The sequence below is a fragment of the Jaculus jaculus genome, chromosome 9 (assembly GCF_020740685.1).
Source record: "Jaculus jaculus isolate mJacJac1 chromosome 9, mJacJac1.mat.Y.cur, whole genome shotgun sequence".
NCBI lineage: Eukaryota > Metazoa > Chordata > Mammalia > Rodentia > Dipodidae > Jaculus > Jaculus jaculus.
In genome coordinates, this window is record NC_059110.1 from 19,091,630 (window position 1) to 19,109,531 (window position 17,902).

At 40.4% G+C, this 17,902-nt stretch overlaps 1 protein-coding gene and 1 pseudogene across 1 annotated transcript in view; both read right to left on the minus strand.

Annotated features, from left to right (window-relative positions):
• Window positions 1-1,243: 1,243 nt before the first annotated feature.
• Adgb (androglobin) overlaps window positions 1,244-17,902 on the minus strand; it is a 138,704-nt gene continuing 122,045 nt past the window's right edge. The window contains exons 32-36 of the mRNA XM_045159721.1: window positions 17,746-17,851; window positions 11,416-11,610; window positions 5,795-5,891; window positions 4,718-4,901; window positions 1,244-1,754 (exon numbers count right to left, since the gene is read on the minus strand). Coding sequence (XP_045015656.1) covers window positions 1,569-1,754; window positions 4,718-4,901; window positions 5,795-5,891; window positions 11,416-11,610; window positions 17,746-17,851 — 768 coding nt within the window. The 3' untranslated portion in view covers window positions 1,244-1,568. The remainder of the gene's footprint in view (window positions 1,755-4,717; window positions 4,902-5,794; window positions 5,892-11,415; window positions 11,611-17,745; window positions 17,852-17,902) is intronic.
• LOC123463823 lies at window positions 9,571-9,672 on the minus strand (annotated as a pseudogene).

Here is a 17,902-nt window from a genome sequence, read left to right on the forward strand (position 1 = left end):
TCCAGAAAAGCATGCATTCGGAGTATGTTTGTAGTGGCCAGAGGCCATGGGGCACACATATTCACTCATGCGTACTCTCTCTGCTGACAAATAATTTTTTTATTATTTTATTTTATTTATTTACTTGAGAGTGACAGACAGAGATAAAGGCAGAGAATGGGCACACCAGGGCTTCCAGCCACTGCAAACAAACTCTAGATGCGTGCGCCACCTTGTGCATCTGGCTAACGTGGGTCCTGGGGAATCCAGCCTCAAACCGGGGTCCTTAGGCTTCACAGGCAAGCGCTTAACCACTAAGCCATCTCTCTAGCCCAATAAAAAAAAATATATATTTTTGTTTTTGTTTTTCGAGGTAGGGTCTCACTCTAGCCCAGGCTGACCTGGAATTCACTATGGAGTCTCAGGGTGGCCTCGAACTCACGGTGATCCTCCTACCTCTGCCTCCTGAATGCTGGTATTAAAGGCATGCACCACCATGCCCAGCAATAAAAATATTTTTGATTAAGCATTTTAAAGAAAGAATTATACTATAAAGGGGAAAGAACTAAAACCACCTATCAAGATAAAGCAACTTTTGTTTAAAAGTCCTATAATAATTTTTATTAGTGATAGTTCTGAGCTGGAATTATCTGGAGTGACACCATTTCCTCCTGTGTGCCTCAGCAAAAACACTGCATTTTTCTAAATTTGGCTTAGGAGACCTGGGTGTGTTTTACCGAAAAGAAAGCAGGGTGTTGACAGGGCGAAAGACGTATTTGATCACAGTTTCTCTGCTAAGGTCCCCTGTGCTCACTGCGAGGCTTGGAGTGCTAACACTGTGGGCGCTGAACCAGAATAGCTTTGTCCATAAGGCTTAACTGAAATTCAGCCTTTAAAAAAGTTCTAGGGTGTGGGGAGATGAATCAGAAGTTAAAGGTGCTTGCCTGGGTTCAATTCCCCAGCTACCCACATAAAACCGAACAGGCATTCGTTTTCAATGTCAAGAAACCCTGGCATGTCCACGCGTGTGGCACACACACACACACACACACACACACACACACACACACACACGTACACCCATTCCCCCACACCTCCATGCCCCTAAATAAATAAATAGAATAATTTCAAAAATATGGCATAATTATGAAGTAACTTTATTGATATTCTAGAACTAGTAAAGTTTGAGACAAAAAATTTTAAGAACAATAGCTACCCTTCTCATTATTAAATTTTTCAAAGACAATAGTGCTAACTCATTTATGATTGTGTTTTCTAATTAAGATACAGGCAACTCAGAGTTGAATGTATAGAATTTTCTTTACAACTTAAATATTTGCTTGCAATTTTATTAACATGAGGACATTTTAAACTCTAATGCTTTAGTACTTTCTGAGCAAATAAATAAATAAATAAATAACATTAAAAGTTAGACGCCATGTCTAAAATAAGAAAATTTTCTAGTGCCGATGGGTTTCTAGCATTGATTGGTGAACTCTGGTGGTGGTTCATAGCTTTAGCAACAGGAAAACTCAGCATTAAATATGTCTTCCCTCTGCGTGAGAAAGGTAGGACTGGGTATTTCCTGGTTACTTTTTCTTTCCTTTCTTTTTTTTCTGAGTGTCAGAAACCGGGGACTTCTTTTCTGACTCTGCCCGCGTGGCTGCCTCCTGAGCAGCCAGGGCTTCTAGGCGCAGGCGCTCGGCTTCCAGCAGCTTGTTTCTGTACTCGTCCCGGATGTCCAGGATCTTCTGCCGGGCGTCATCCAGGGAGTCCTGGTCAGAAACAAAACCAAACACATCAGCTCCACTGGCAATCAGTCATGCACCTACCAAAAAAAAAAAAAAAAAAAAAAAAAGCTACCTTAATTTCATCTTTTCCTTATGCCGATAGATCCTGAGGAAACTTACTAAAACTGAAAATTAAGATTTTGGACTTGAATGAGATATGTGAAATTTTAACACGGAGTGATTGAGAAGTAAAAACATGGATAAGAGAAAGATAGAAAGGTTAAAAAAGAAATCGGTCGCCGGGCGTGGTGGCACACGCCTTTAATCCCAGCACTCGGGAGGCAGAGGTAGGAGGATTGCTGTGAGTTCGAGGCCACCCTGAGACTCCATAGTGAATTCCAGGTCAGCCTGGGCTACAGTTGAGACCCTACCTCAAAAAAAAAAAAAAAAAAAAAAAGAAAGAAAGAAAGAAATCGGTCTAGATTTTGGCATAGGAATTATCTTCTTTAAACGAATTGATATCCAACTTCTGTCACACAGTGACTTTGCCCGGCTGTGGTGGTTTGGATGTAGAAAGCCTCCGTGCCCTTATTTGTGTGCGGAGCAGCCTCACCGTGGGTCCCCAGGTGGTGGGGCTGTTGGGAGCGGAGCCTTGCTGGAGGAGGCATTGCTGCGCGAACTTGAGGGTGTGGTAGCTCAGCCCAGCGTGTCACACTGAGCTCATGGGCTGTACTTTCTCCCTGCTGGTGTCTTCGCATGATGTGACCCTTGACTGTCTGCCTCCACCCGTGGTCTTGTCAGCGGCCTGGCTGGAGAACGTGTCTCTGGGGGCGGATCCTGGAGACCAGCCCTAAGGTGTCACTGGGGGCAGATCGGAATTCCAGCCCAAAGGCATGAACTCTGGTGGTGCTCTTGCTGCTGCTTTGCATTTATTTTTCATTTTATTTATTTATTTTGGTGTTTGCTGGCCATCGGTAGTTTCTCTGTCTCAGCTTGGAGGTGTGAAAGGGCACCAGCTGCTTGTGCCATTGATGGAACTTCCCTTGGATCTGCAAGCCTGAAATAAAAGCCATCTCTCCCCTAAACTGTATCTGGTTTGGATGTTCATCAAAGCATTGCAGAAATGACTGCTACAGCACCTTAATGAAATAAGGGCCTCCACGGAACTGAACTGGACATGTAGCTATAATGAGATGCTCTCTTACTGCTTTTAGCAAAGGATTATAAACTGAAGCCTGTAGAACAAATCTGTCTTTCACCTGTTTTCTATATCAAGTATTATTTATTTATTTATGTATTGCTCCATTCATTTAAGTATTATCTTTGATTTTGCGTTCATATGGTAGAGTGGAAAAAAGATCACATGGCCTATGAAAACATGTACTCCCAGATCTGTGTTCAGTGACTGCCACACTGGGGATTTGGTTACCACAGGATAACATAGTTTATCCTTTTGGCTGCTAAGCACAGACCATATCAGAGAAGGTAAAGATAGGAGCAGTGAGGTCAACCTTGGATCTGTACCAATATTCTGGACAGAAAACAATGATGGCTTGCACCAAGATAGTTGGGCTAGAAGTAGTGGGACCAGTTTAACTTGAAAGAATTTTCAAAATAGAGTTGATATGTTTGCCTGTGAAGAAAGAGAGCCAAGGATATCTAAGGAGTCTTTGCTGAGAAAATGAAAGAATGTGATTTTCACTTACTAAGATGGAACGTACTGGTGAAGGAATGAGTTTGTAATGGAATGGGAAGGAGAGGGAAGAATTCCAGGTTTTGTATTGGGAGAGGTTGAGTTTGACATACTTCTTGAACAAACAAGAGATGTCCAACTGGATATTCCTCCACACTGGGGTGGGGGGGGGGAGTGGGGCATATTGTCAAGGAGAATCCAATGTCTCCATCGCTAAACTGTTCAGAAAATATTGTATCATTCAGCTGGAGAGAGAGAGAGAGAGCAAGAAAGAGATAGGGAGAGATAGAGAGAGGTGCATACTATATAGAAGATGGAGGAAAAAGGTACATCCTACCCTCCACAGTGAGAACTCCTCAAACATACATCTATTATAACTCTTCATTTCTAGTATGATACTAGCATTTTCAATTAAGATCAGCCTTCCACATGATAGAAAACTTTTCTTTTGCACTATGTTTAGATAAAACTACCTCTGTGTTTTGGTGGAAATGACAATCACTTATGGCGAAATGCTGGATGGTAATATGAAATTTTAAAATAGCCCTAAACTAAACAAACTTACTCTACCTTCCTCCCCTTCCACTTCCACCTCCTGTAGATGGTGCCATGAGCTGCCAGGCTTTCTCAGCATTCCATATGAATTCTATGGCACCAACTAGATAGATTCTTGTGTGGCCCCTGGTAGTGCAGGATTTGGCTGTCTCCACTCCGGTGAAGTCATCCTCGTCAGTTGTTTTCCAAATTCACAAAGAGTTTTGCTGTTGTCTTCTCTCTCATTTTTCTAGTCTTTCAAAATAGAGCCCCATAATGACACTTGGCAGAGATTTAAAGGAGTGAGATGAGGTATGTGTAATCATCTTTCCTGGGGAGTTGTGAAATGTAGAACCAAATGACTATAAGACTTCTTTCTACTCAAATATTCTAATTCTGATTTTTTTTTGTTCCTTTGCATGTATATGTGCGTTTTGTGTGCATGCATGTAGGAGCCTTGTGTCCCTGTGTATGGAGGAAGATGTCAGATGTTTTCCTTTACTGTTTTCCACTTTATTTACAGAGGCAGGGTATTTCAGTTGAGCCCAGAGCTCACTGATTGGGATATTCTAGGTAGCCAGCTTGCCGGTTTCCACTTCCTCAGCACTGGGTTTAGGTGGCCCATCTGCCTGGCATTTATAGAGGTGCTGAGGACAGGAACTCAGGTCCTTGCTTATACAAGCACCACATCCACTGAACCATCTCTCCAGCCGCCTAATTTCTTTTTACTATTACAAAAGGATTTGCCTACTATGACTCATTCATGCACTTTTAAACTCACCCGCATTTCCCCATACATGTCCAGAAGTCCGTCCCTTAGCTTGTGTCGTTCTTCCTGATCAATGTCTCTAATGCTAAGGATTCTGGACCTATATTGCCGAAACTGATGAATTTCTTCTGCCTTTTGCATTGATTGCTGCTGATTCAGCTCTTCTGCCTGTAGCATAGCTTCAGTTTGTGTTTTCCTTGATGTAAGAAGACCACATGAAATAGGTAAATCAGCTGAGAACTCAAAAATAATTTAGCATTATGTTAACAGCTAGGTAGCCAAAACCAAATCACACATTAGAAATAGCAAGAATAAACCATTAATTTTTAAATTGGGTTATATGCCACTTACTGACTCACTAATGTTTTAGAAAAATATTTTGGCAAATATCATTAAACTACTCTTTGGTGAGGCTACTCTGTAAGTGGTATTTAAAACCCTAAGAATATTTTGTGGGGTTTCCTCTTGAATTTATGAGTGAACTAATCTTGACAAATATTCTCAAGCATATAAATATGCATGAGGAACTATCTATTTGTCTTATTGTTTATTTCTTAAAACAACTTAGTCTTATTTAAAAATGGTGGCAGTTATAATGGGTATTTTGTGCAGCTTCAAATTAAATTCTTACAAATACACTTATATGCATTTATGACTAATTGAATTAAACATTTTCTAAATTTGAGAAGTAAAATCATGTTCTAAAAATTTAGACAAAGTGGATGTAAAATAAGCATTTAATTTTAATTTTTCAGTTGCCTAGCAACTGCCCACTGGCAATTTATCTGAAATTCTATGAACACAGTTGTCTACATTAATCTTGCTTTAAAAAATAATTTGTTTATTTGAGAGAGAACGAGAGAGAGAGAGAGAGAGAGAAAGCAAGAACAAGAGCAAGGGGGTGTGGATAAAGGGTGCCCAGGGTCTCCAGCCACTGCAAATGAACTCCAGACACATATGTCACATATATTGTCCATCTGGCTTTAGGTGGGTACTGCAGACTTGAAGCTGGGTTGTTAGGCGTTACAAAGCAGTGTCTTAACCATTTAGCTATCTCTTCAGTCCCCAATAGTGCATTTTCAAACTTACCGTACATACTGACTGAAGTCCACATGCTCTAGGGCTTTATGAATGAGTTTTGGAGATGTTTCCAGAATTGCTGGGGATCGTGAAGAAGTTGCTGCTGCTGTAAAAATATAGACCTAAGTTTTCAAAAGTTAATCAACAATACCTAACTCAGTAGCTAGTATAACTTATTTCAGGTGATAATAATATTTTCTTTTAAGCAACTACTACTGTTTGGACTTACTATGATTTTTGAAGTGTAATTATGAATATTTCATATTTATCCACTGGTGTTAATATGCCTATAGTTAAATAAAAGGAGGTAAGAAAATGAATATATTTAACTGGAAGTATAGTCGTAAGTTTCCTAATGACAGTTAAAAGGAGAAACAAAACCCCTTATTTTCAGTTATGTGATTTCATTAAAGCAAGTTGAATAGTTCAACACTTAAAAAGTTGAGAAATATGTGGAATTTATCCTAGTCACTACAGGAGTTCTAATTTAAATCTACTTATGATATGGTATCTTACCTTCAAGAAACTTTCATTCCACTGCAATATGCAATATGTAAAAGAGCAACACGAAAGGATCAAGCAGTAGACTTTTACTCCATAGACCCGGAGGGAATCCACGAGAACAGATACAATGGTTAGAGGACTGGGGAGATGGCTCGGTGGGTGAAGTATTTGCCATACTAACTTTAGGACCTGAAATAGGTCCCTCGTATCCAGGTAAAAGTCCAGGCATGGCAGGATGCATCTGTAATCCCAACGCTGGGCAGGTGGAGACCGTAGGATCTCCAGAGCTTGCTGGCTAGCTTATCTAGTGCAACTGGTGAACTCTGGCCTCAGTAAGAGACCCTGTCTCAAAAAGTAAGCTAAAGAGCAGTGACGACATGCTACGTGGATGTTTTTGTCTTTAAATGCACACATGTTCATGTGCCTGTGCAAGCCCCTACCACATACACATTCACTCACATACATACGACATGCATGCATGTAATTAAACATCACACACATATATATGCACAAATGCTTTAGACACCTTAGATAGTGACCTTTTGATCTTCCCAGGCCATTTTGTATTTAAAAAATTTATAAAGGCCTAATTAATCCATTTTAAGGGTACAATTCAAAACATCTATTAGTAAATTTAGTCTTTGATCAATCATCATAAAATCTAGGATTAAAAAATATATTTTTACTTACTTGCAAGAAAAAGATAGAGAGAAAGAGAGAAAGAGAGAAAGAGAGAACAGGGGTGCCAGGGCTGGCCCCAGCTACTGCAAATGAAATCCAGATGCATGTGTTTCTTTGTGTATATGGCTTTATGTGAGTACTGGAGAGTCAAACCCAGGGCATTAGGCTTTGCAGCCAAGCTCCTTAGCAGCTGAGCCATCTCTCCAGCTCAAAATCTAGTTTTAAAACATCTGTTTAATTTCAATAAGATCCCTGTATACTATTTACAGTCAGACTCTATTTGCTCATGAGTTTGGGCAGCCATTAATCTTCATTTGTCTCTACAGATTTGTCTTTCCTGGATGTTTTTCTAGAAGGATAGATGGGCTGGGTCACATGGTAAAATAATGCTTCACTTTTTAAGAAACTTTCAAACCATATAATTTTGACTGTTCTTAACACCATGATAAAATTTGAAATCACAAAGTAAAAATCCTTCCATTTCATTCTCTTTTCCTTCCCTTCCCTTCCTTCCCTTCCTCCACCTCCCTCCCTCCCTCCCTCCCTTCCTTCTTTCCTCCTTTCTTTTCGAGGGAAAGACCGAGAGGAAGGGGGAGAGGGAGAGAGCGGGCAGCAGGGCCTCCAGCCTCTGGGAGCAAGCTCCCTGCAGCGCATGCGCAACACTGCACAACTGCACTGCAGTGGGGCCCGGAGATTTGGAGAAGAAATCTAAACCATAATATTTCTCTATTACACTCTATGCCATTATCTGTTTATTCTTTTACCAACATCATCCTATCTTGACTAACTTCTCTCTTAGTGCTGCTTTGACTGTATCTCATTGGGTTTTGGGATGCCGGGTTCTTTATGTTTGCTGGAAAATGTTGTTTCCAGTGCACGTTTTATGTCACCACTATCTACTGCAGGTCAGGATTAACTTCCCTCGAGAACAATAACTTTTCTCAGTCTTTACCACTGTCTTGCTGTTGCCATCATACATAGTTACATGCCATAAGCTGGCCAATATAAATTTAGAATTACTTTCCAAATCAATTTAAAAACTGAAAACAATATGGTTATGCTTCAAACATTCTTCTACATAATTACTGTTTCTTGTGGAGTTGAATTACTTTTTGAGGTGCTCTAATGGTACAATCAGTTAGCTCATAGTAATTTTTTTTAAATTTATTTATTTATTTATTTGAGAGCGACAGACACAGAGAGAAAGACAGAGGGAGAGAGAGAGAATGGGCGCGCCAGGGCTTCCAGCCTCTGCAAACAAAGTCCAGACACATGCGCCCCCTTGTGCATCTGGCTAACGTGGGACCTGGGGAACCGAGCCTCGAACCGGGGTCCTTAGGCTTCACAGGCAAGCACTTAACCGCTAAGCCATCTCTCCAGCCCAGCTCATAGTAATTATATGAACTACTTTTTGAAGTCATTTTCTCTCAGTCCAAAGGACTTCCTTTGATGTTTGTTTTAAGCCAATATTTTCTAGAATTATATCCATCAGTGTTGGTCTTCTGGAAAATGAGTTTATTTCTCTTTAATCCTTCTTCTTTGTATATATATTTGTTGTTTGTTTGTTTTTCCTTTTATTTTTCAGTGTGGTGGACTGTACTCAGAGCCTCATTCTTGTTAAGCAAGAGCTCTAACACTGAACTAACCATTCAGCCATATTTTACCTTAAATTTTGAAGGGTAGTTTACAGAATTCTGGGTAATAATAGTATATTTTATTTTAGTTCTAGAGCTCTGACAAAGGCATTGCACTGCCACTGTTTTAGCTAAGTTTTTTTTTTTGTGACCTTATTTGAGCTCACTTCAATAACATACTATATTGATAATTGCTTTAAGACTTCCTCTTGATAGTTTCACTTTGACTTACTTCATGTATAATTTGTTATATTTCTTGCAGATATTTTTTTCCTGTTGTGAAATTTTCAGATATTACTGTTTCAATTTATTACTTTTACATTTTCACACATTCCTATCTTTCTGGGAGTCTTGCAAAGAATTTGAGTTTTCTTTTTGTTTTTGCTTTTGCTTTTCAAGGTAGGGTCTCACTCTAGCTCAGGCTAACTTGGAATTCTTTAACAGCTCTTTTAAGCACTTTCTTTACTGCTTATCATATTAGATAATCTGTTGGTAGATGTACATGTTAGTTGGTTCTTTGTTTGGCAGATCAAATAGCATGTTGATTTCATTTTAAGAGCAAGCACTTCATCAGGAAAATAAAAATGACTATGCTTTATTGAACAGCTAAGGTAGTGAAGGATCTGAAAATTCCCTTGCCTTGACGATTTACATTCTATTTATATGTATCTTGTTCTTTCCTCAGATCTGGAAAAAATGAAACAGCCTCCTTTGTTTTAATAAGTGATGATTGCTGCTTTTTCCCATGTGTAAAAACCATGGTGGTTAAAGTGCTTACCTGAAAAGCCAAAGGACCCAGGTTCAACTCCCCAGGACCCATGTAAGCCAGTTGTACAAGGTGGAACATGTGTCTGGAGTTCATTTGCAGTGGCTGAAGGCCCTAAGCACTCATTTTCTATCTGTCTCTCTCTCTCAAATAAAAAAATAATAAAAATATTAAAACAAAACAAACAAGAAACTGTGGTGATCCCTCAGATCGTTCCTTCTTCTCTCCCATCCAGTCCCAGTGTGCTTAACTTATCAGGCTCTGGGGCTAGGACAGGATGTGAGATGTATGAACAACAAGCATGTTGATTTCTTTCTTTCTTTTTTAAAAATATTTTATTTATTTGAGAGAGGGAAAGAGAGAGAGAGAGAGAGAGAGAGACAGAGAGAGAGAGAGGGAGAATGGGTACACCAGGGTCTCCAGCCACTGCAAATGAACTCCAGATGCATGTGTCACCTTGTGCATCTGATTTACATGGGTCCTGAGGAATGGAACCTGGGTACCTTGGCTTTGCATGCAGGTGCCTTAACAATCAAGGCATCTCTCCAGCCCTTGATTTCTTTTTTTTAAAAAAAAAAATTGTTGTTTATTTTTATTTATTTGAGAGCATCAGAGAGAAGGAGAAAGAGGGAGAGAGAGAGAGAGAGAGAGAGAGAGAGAGAGAGAATGGGCATGCCATGGTCTCCAGCCACTGCAAAGAAACTCCAGATGCATGCGCCCCCTTGTGCATCTGGCTAACGTGGGTCTTGGGGAATTAAGCATCAAACCGGGGTCCTTAGGCTTCAGAGGCAAGTGCTTAACCACTAAGCCATCTCTCCAGCCCTCTTTCTTAATAGAGGTCCATTTCCATTATACTTTCCTACTGTAGGTTTTCTATTTGGTTCTTTATTATAATTTCTAGTTTCACACTCATACATTCTTTCTGGTAAGTCACTGGCCTCAAGTCTTTATTAAATCATTTGTACATGATTTCCTTTCGTTTTTGCAATATATTTGTAATTACTACTTTGAAATATCTGTTCAGGTGTGCTCTCTCAGTGATAGCTTCTATTTCCTGCTTATTTGGACACAGATATCTATGTCTTTGGCCATAGTTTTGGTTAAGAATTGGACATTTCATGTAACATATCATAGATTATAACTATAACTATAGATTCTATAGATCCCCAAGCAATACTTAACCAAGGCTGTTTGTACTCATTTTCCTTCAAATCATTTCTTTTTATCCTGGTTTCCTAGAGTCCATCCTTGTATCAGAATGGTTTCATGGTGAGTTGATGTTAGATGTTTTCCTTATACATGTCAGATCAATAAAGTTTCTATTCTTACTTTTTTATTTTATTTATTTGTTTGAGAGAGAGAGAGAGAGAGAGAAAGAGGGAGGGAGGGAGGGAGAATGGGTGGACCAGGGCTTCCAGCCACTGCAAATGGATTACAGATGCATGTGCCACCTTGTGCAACTGGCTTACATGGATCCTGGGGAAATCGAACCAAGGTCCTTTGGCTTTGCAGGCCAGTGTCTTGATAATTAGCCATCTCTCCAGTCCCTAGTTTCTATTCTTAATGACAGTATCTGTATGTGGACTGGGGCCTCATTCAACATTCTGGCCTAATACTGAGCCAAGTACACATAAATTCTCTGATGCTCCAGGCTTTCTTGAATGTAAAATGTACAACTCTGTATGTGTGTAGGCTTTCAGAAGCCTAATAAAACATTGGAGTGAATCAAAACTCACTGTGGATGGGTTCATTATTCTGACCATCATGTATGCTTTTTTGGCTGATCTACTGATGGCTCTGACCTGTCCCACAGTCTCAAGCAGCTGTCAGATTGACCGGTTCCAATTGTTTGCACCAAGTTCTCTATGGTTTTCAGTATTGGTGATAGTCTGAGAGTTTTTCCACGGAGCCTCGATGCATTTGCTACAAACCTTTAGGTGACAAGAGAACTACATATGCAGATGCCAGCGATTTCTGCTGCTCTTACCTGGTACGACAGACGTCTGCTTTTCCATGTCATTAACCCTAACATCATCAGTACCTACCAATATTCTCCTTCCTCCCAGTCTGCTCTTCCCTCCCTGTGGTTGACAGTCCACTTTCACTGCTTATGGATTTCGACAGATCCTTTAAAGTTCTGCCCAGCTGCCACTTCTTCCATAGCATGCTCCCTGATGTTGTTGCTGGAATTTCTCTAGTGTCTAAGTTCTGAGTACTTTTGGAGTCGGTTGCTGGTGTTTCTATAATACAACACATACGTTACTGACAAAAGTACCCCCCAAGACCCCAGCACCTTGCATTCTTCTCAATTACATACGACACTGATTATTTGGAGTAACAACTCGAAACCTTTGAAAATTCTGGCCAGAGCTCTAGTGAAAACAATCCTTGGCAGCTCCAAACATGATATGGACATTGTAGGCAATGCAATTTGTTCAGAAGCTTCCTTGGTATATGAAAACTTCACGTAACAAAGGAGGCCTCATGATTTAGTTCTATGGATTGCATTTAAGGTGACCCTCTAAAGGAGATGATGCCACACTGCAGTCACTACACATAAGTAAGGCAGTTCTCTCTAGGAAGGAACTCCTACCTAGGCATCTATAAATTGTCTTAAAATGGAGTCAAAAGGTGATCTTGCCTGTGAGGATTTTCCGTAGCTGCTAGTCTACCACCATTCTTTCAGACTCATAGGCCATAAAAAAACTGGAAACCTCCCACACATTCCACATTAGTCAGAAATTATTCTCTGAGGTATTAATTCATTGAAGATATTCTAATTTGCATTATGTTCTTTTCATGAAAAGCATTCGAGCGGTGCTTAAGAGCATGGGGAAATGTTGAAATAAAAGAGAAGCTTTCAGTAGTCATACTTAGTTCTTTAAGAAAAACATTAGGATTGATACAATCCTAGAGTAAGGTTCCTCAAGAAATAAAGAAGTATGCCGGGCGTGGTGGCGCACGCCTTTAAGCCCAGCACACGGGAGGCAGAGGTAGGAGGATCGCCGTGAGTTCGAGGCCACCCTGAGACTACATAGTGAATTCCAGGTCAGCCTGGGCTAGAGCGAGATCCTACCTCAAAAAAAATTCAAAAAAAAAAAAAAAAGAAAGAAAGAAGTAAAATTTGCTGTAATGAATTCTACAAATTTCTTGTGAGACACAATTGAACTACGCCAGACATGAGAAGAAATAAGTATAATAAACAGTGAGAATTCAGAGGGCATACTGTTTGAATCTGAACAGATAAAGTTCGAGAGCAAGCTTAATGCTGATTGTATCAGTTATTTTTCTCATCACTATGACAAAATACTTGAAAAGAAGCAGCTGAAGGGAGAAGAGCTTATTTGACCTTAAAGATAGAGAGGATGAAGTCTACCATACGAGGGAGGCATTTTTGGCAGGAGTGTGAAATAGCTAGGCACATCTCATTCATGACACAGGAGATTGAGAGACATGACTGCTGATGTTCAGATAGGTTCTTTTCAATCTGGGCCCCTGACCCATGGAACAGTGCCGCCCATATTAAGAGTGGTGTTTACACTTCAATAAACCTACCCTAGAAATCCCTCATTAATATCCACAGCAAGTTGTTTCCATGGTGATTCTAAATCCTGTCAAGTATGCAACTGAGATCAGCCATCACAAGTCTACCCTTATCGACTTGACACTCAAGCATATCACTTTTAAGCCATAATTTTTCTCTCCTGTTTCCATAGGCTCATAGTCATCAAAATGTATTCTGTTCCATTACAAAGGTCACCAGACTCTTTAAAATCCCCAACTCTATTGAAAAGTGCAAGGGCAGAATCTGAGGCTTGCACAAACTGTTTACTGTGGTCTCATAGAACACCACCAGGAAAACCCATGTTACATACTTCCAACATGCAATGGCAGAGAGTAAACCGTTCAGAATCTAGAGAGGAGGAATTGTAGGCATTGCAAAGATCAGTCCAAAGCAAGACTGAAACCCAGTGAGGCAAACTCCAAACTTTACAACTCAATGTATGGAATCTGGGACTCATGTTGGAATCATCTAGGCTCCAAAAGCTTGATAACACTTCACCTCCAACTCTGCAGCCTGTAGCCCAGTGGCCTCTTCCTTAAACCACTTCCACTCTGAGACTGCTGCTCTCCTTAGAGGACATCCCATGGTCCTGACCCTTCTAATATCCTAGGAGCATTACTGCTTCTCCTCACAGCTTCACACACTAGCCTCTCATGGCCTTCTTAGAACACTCTGACCTCCCTTGAATTTCCCTCAGTGGCTGTCTGAAACAGCAGAAAAGGACACCGTGACATGCTCAGTCTTGCATCTTCCATATCTATGAAACTAGTAACATGTGGATGACACTGCCAGTTTTTGCTGTCAGCTCTAGATGGAGCCCCCCTTGGACCAAAGCTGAAGCTGTGTCTGGGGACCTCGGTTGGTGAATATGTGAAAACATTCCCGTGCAGTTGATCTCAGCAGGGAATCCCTTATGTGACATTTCCAGTTCAGACTCTCTCCTTTCAAAAGAACTTACATTCTCACAAGTTAGAACCTGGACTAGAGGGAGCTTTGCCGTCAGATCACCTTGTCTCTTGTCTCAGTGAATTGCACACATTTTTATCTTTGCTTTCTCAGAATGCTCCTTGGAGGAAAGTTGAAGCTTGCTCACATTCCCTTCCTAGACAAACTTCACAGGTTTTGTGTTTTTTTTAATATCCTTAGGTTCTACTTGCTGCTGTCTTTCACTATAGACCTGAGTAGCCATTCCACAGTCTGAGCGCTGTCCTGTCTTAAAATTTCCTCTGCCAAACAAATAATCCATGTGGTGGTTTGACTGTGAATGGATGACCCCCCCCCCCCCGCCATAGCCTCAGGGATTTTTGCGTAAGGGAAATCTCCCTACTTCCTACTTAAGTCTCCAGCAGCCTGCTGGAGGGGTGTCACTGGGGGCAGATGTTGTAGTCCAGCCTCAAGGCGTGGTCAGAGCCGCTTTGATCTCTGGCTGTTGGGTGTTGTCTCTCTGCTACACAACTCTAGAAGTGATCCAGCTTCTCCCTAGATTCTGTAAGCCTAAATAAAATACACCCCTTCCTCCCGCAACATGGTCAGGTGTTTGTTCCAGCCCTGAGAAAGTAACTATAACCATCCATTACTTTTCAATTCAACCTCACAAGATCTAGGGACATAAGCTGAATCCAGTCAGATTCTTTTGTTGTTTGTTTGTTTGTTTTTGTTATCTTGAGGTAGGGTCTCACTCTAGTGCAGGCTGACCTGAAATTCACTATGTAGTTTCAGGGTGGCCTCGAACTCTCAGCGATCCTCCTACCTCTGCCTCCCAAGTGCTGGGATTAAAAGCGTGGGCCACCACACCCAGTTTAGTCAGATTCTTAACTAGAGTAAACCATCAACTGCCTGTACCTCAGTTCTCAATATAGGCCTTCTTCCCCTTTAAGACCTCACGAGCTAGGCCTCCACTGTCCATGTTTTCTTTCAGCTTTCTAGTATTCCAAACTCCTACCAGAATGGCTCATTATGTAACATCCTGGTGATTTCAAAGATCTTCCACAGTTACCCTCAAAATATTTCCTAAGGCCTACAAACCATGGAGTCAGATTTATTCCACAAAAGCCTCACACCTTGGTGCATATTTTCTGTTATTAGTTACTTTCCTCATTGCTGTGAGAAATTGCCTGACAAGAAGCAGCTTAAGGGATAAAGGTGGATTTGGGTGTACAGTCTGAGGGAAGTTGATCATGACAGGGAGATTGTGACGGCAGGAGTGAGCCAGCTGTTCACACTGTGTCCGCGCTCAGGAAGTTGAGAGAGGTGAACACAGGGGCAGCTTGCGTCTTCTTCCTACGCAGTCTAGTATCCTCACCCACAGAATGGCCCCATCTACATTGAGGGTGGGTCTTCCCAACTCCGTCAACCTCACAGCTAGAAGTCTCCCCCCCAATACACCCATAGAAAGTTGTTTCCATGGTTATGCTAGAGCCTGTCAGGTTGATAATCAAGATGAACCATCTAAAGAGTAGAGTTCAGACTGACAATTACCTTGAGGGAGGCTTTGAAGCAGAGATAAGAAGGTTCCTGGGATAGGGAAAGTGTTTTTATGTCTTAATCTGAGTGGTGGCTTCTGAGTTTAAATGTATGCCAAAACAAAGCCAGCCACGCTGTTAGAATTTTTGCCCTGTTCTTAACTAGGGATTTCTGTCACCTTCTGATTCTTGTTTTAGCAATGAATCTTGCTAAGGTGCAGTCTCTTCACCTTGGAATCAAGCTCATCTCCTATCAAAGTTCTTGCCTTTATCTTGAGTTCATAACTAAATTCTTCTGAGTAATTTTTCAACCATTCTCTCATTTGCTTTAAGTATAAATTCCATTGTTTTTGTTGAGTTGAGTCCTAACTTTCTTCCTTATTTCAGTAGATTGGAATAAATCTTTTCTTGTTTCTAACAAGCATCTAATATTTTTTTTTTCCTTTTTTCGAAGTAGGGTCTCATTTTAGCTCAGGCTGACCTGGAATTCACTATGTAGTCTCAGGGTGGCCTCAAACTCATGGCAATCCTCCTACCTTTGCCTCCCAAGTGCTGGGATTAAAGGCCGGCTAATAGAATATTTTTTAATGTACCTCCTTAGTACAAAACTTAAAAAAAATAAAAAACATATATCCTAAAGGTCAAGAATTACTAATACTACATTCATGGCTGATGACTAGAAAAATGAATATTGTAGAAATACTTCAAACTCCAATTTTGTCACTGTATGATTTTGGAAGAAAAGCTCTGAACATATAATCTGTAAAATGAGTATAGTAATGTCAGCCTTACAGTTGTGGAGTATTCAAAGTGGGTAATAAAAGTCCTTTGTACATTGCCCGTCCTAGGATCTACAATTAATGAAAGTATGATATTGGCCTTTCATAATATTTACAGGAAATAAGGGGAAGTGATTTTATAAAAATGTATTGGATTATATCTTCCAGATATAAATATGGAAGAGCCTGATTTGAGATGTGAGTCGCTTCTGGGACTTAAGAAAACCCAGAGTGGTGATACAGGGATGTATCTGGGTCACTGAGTCCCTGTATGTTAGCTCAGTCCTGGGTGTCTTGTGAACTTAGAAATATTAGTGAGCTCGGTTGGCCTGGGAAAAAATACTTATACTTTAGTATGTTGATATGTGAGTGTCAAATACATTATAGTTTTCCTTCTCTATCTGTAGGTTCCACACCCACAGGTTTAGTCAATCTGCTATAGATTGAAAATATCTTAATAAAGTTACATTATTGTATACCAGATTGGTTTTGTTTGTATGGAATATATACAGATATTTTAATATTATCCCCTAAATAATGTATTATAACAGCTATTTTCATAGCACTTACATTGCATAGGTATAATAAGAAATCTAAGCATAATTTAAATTATGTAGGAAAATGTGCACAGGTTATGTGCAAACACATCATCCTTTTACTGTAATGACTTGAATGTCTTTGTATTTTTGTATCCTAGAGAGCCTTGGGAGCACTTTCCTGTGGATACCAGGGTTAACTATATTTGAATGGTGCATCAGGGCCAAACAATAATTCCTTATAAGCAGTTGACTTTATTATTATTATCTTATCATTATTATTAATTGTTATTATTAAGAAGTTACCAGATTTGTAGCAGTAGGCCCACCTCCAACTCCATATGATTATGTTCATACCTTCACACTGTATTTCAACCTTATCATATCTTTTATCTTTATTTTTTGAGATGGTCTCATGCAGCCCACGCTGGCCTCCTGAACTAAGTATGTCGCTGAGAATGACCTTGAACTCCTGGTCATCCTGTCTTCACTGTTCAAGTGCTGGGGGTTTCTGGCATACATCATCATGCCAAGCTCTTCAAACATACCTGCCTATATATCTGTACGTATGTAAGTATGTATGTATGTATGTATCTATCTGCATACAAGCAGAGAGAAGAGAGACAAATAGAGAGAATGGGCATGCCGGGCCTCCAGCCACTGCAAACAAACGCCAGATGCATGTGCCACTTCGAACATCTGGTTCTACATGGGTCCTGGGGAATAGAAGTGGGGTTGTTAGGCTTTGCAAGCAATCACTTTAATTTCTGCAAGCTCTTCATCTTTTCTTCACTGGGGAAAAACACATGTGCTTGAGGGATGGGAATGTAGGACTTAAATGAGAAATGAGTGAAAGTGATTTGCTAATTAAAGCACTGTTCATGTGCAGATATGAAATTTCATGACCTTTTACAATCCTAAAGAGTAGAAATTCTAATTTTTTTTTTGTACTAAGCACAACCCACCAACTGCTTTTTAATAGGTACTAGTACCAACCATGTGCTCTGAGGCAGTGGGAGTGAGCTTCACTGACCTTCATCTGTGGGTTTACTTTGGCTTTGAGTTGTAGACACAGTCTCAGAGGTATCCGATGGTTTCTTAATGAACTGGCTGAGGTAACGCAGACGGGCCTGAGAAGCCTGGAGGACAGATATCATCAACCTTGTGAGCACTCTGAGAATGACCAGTGC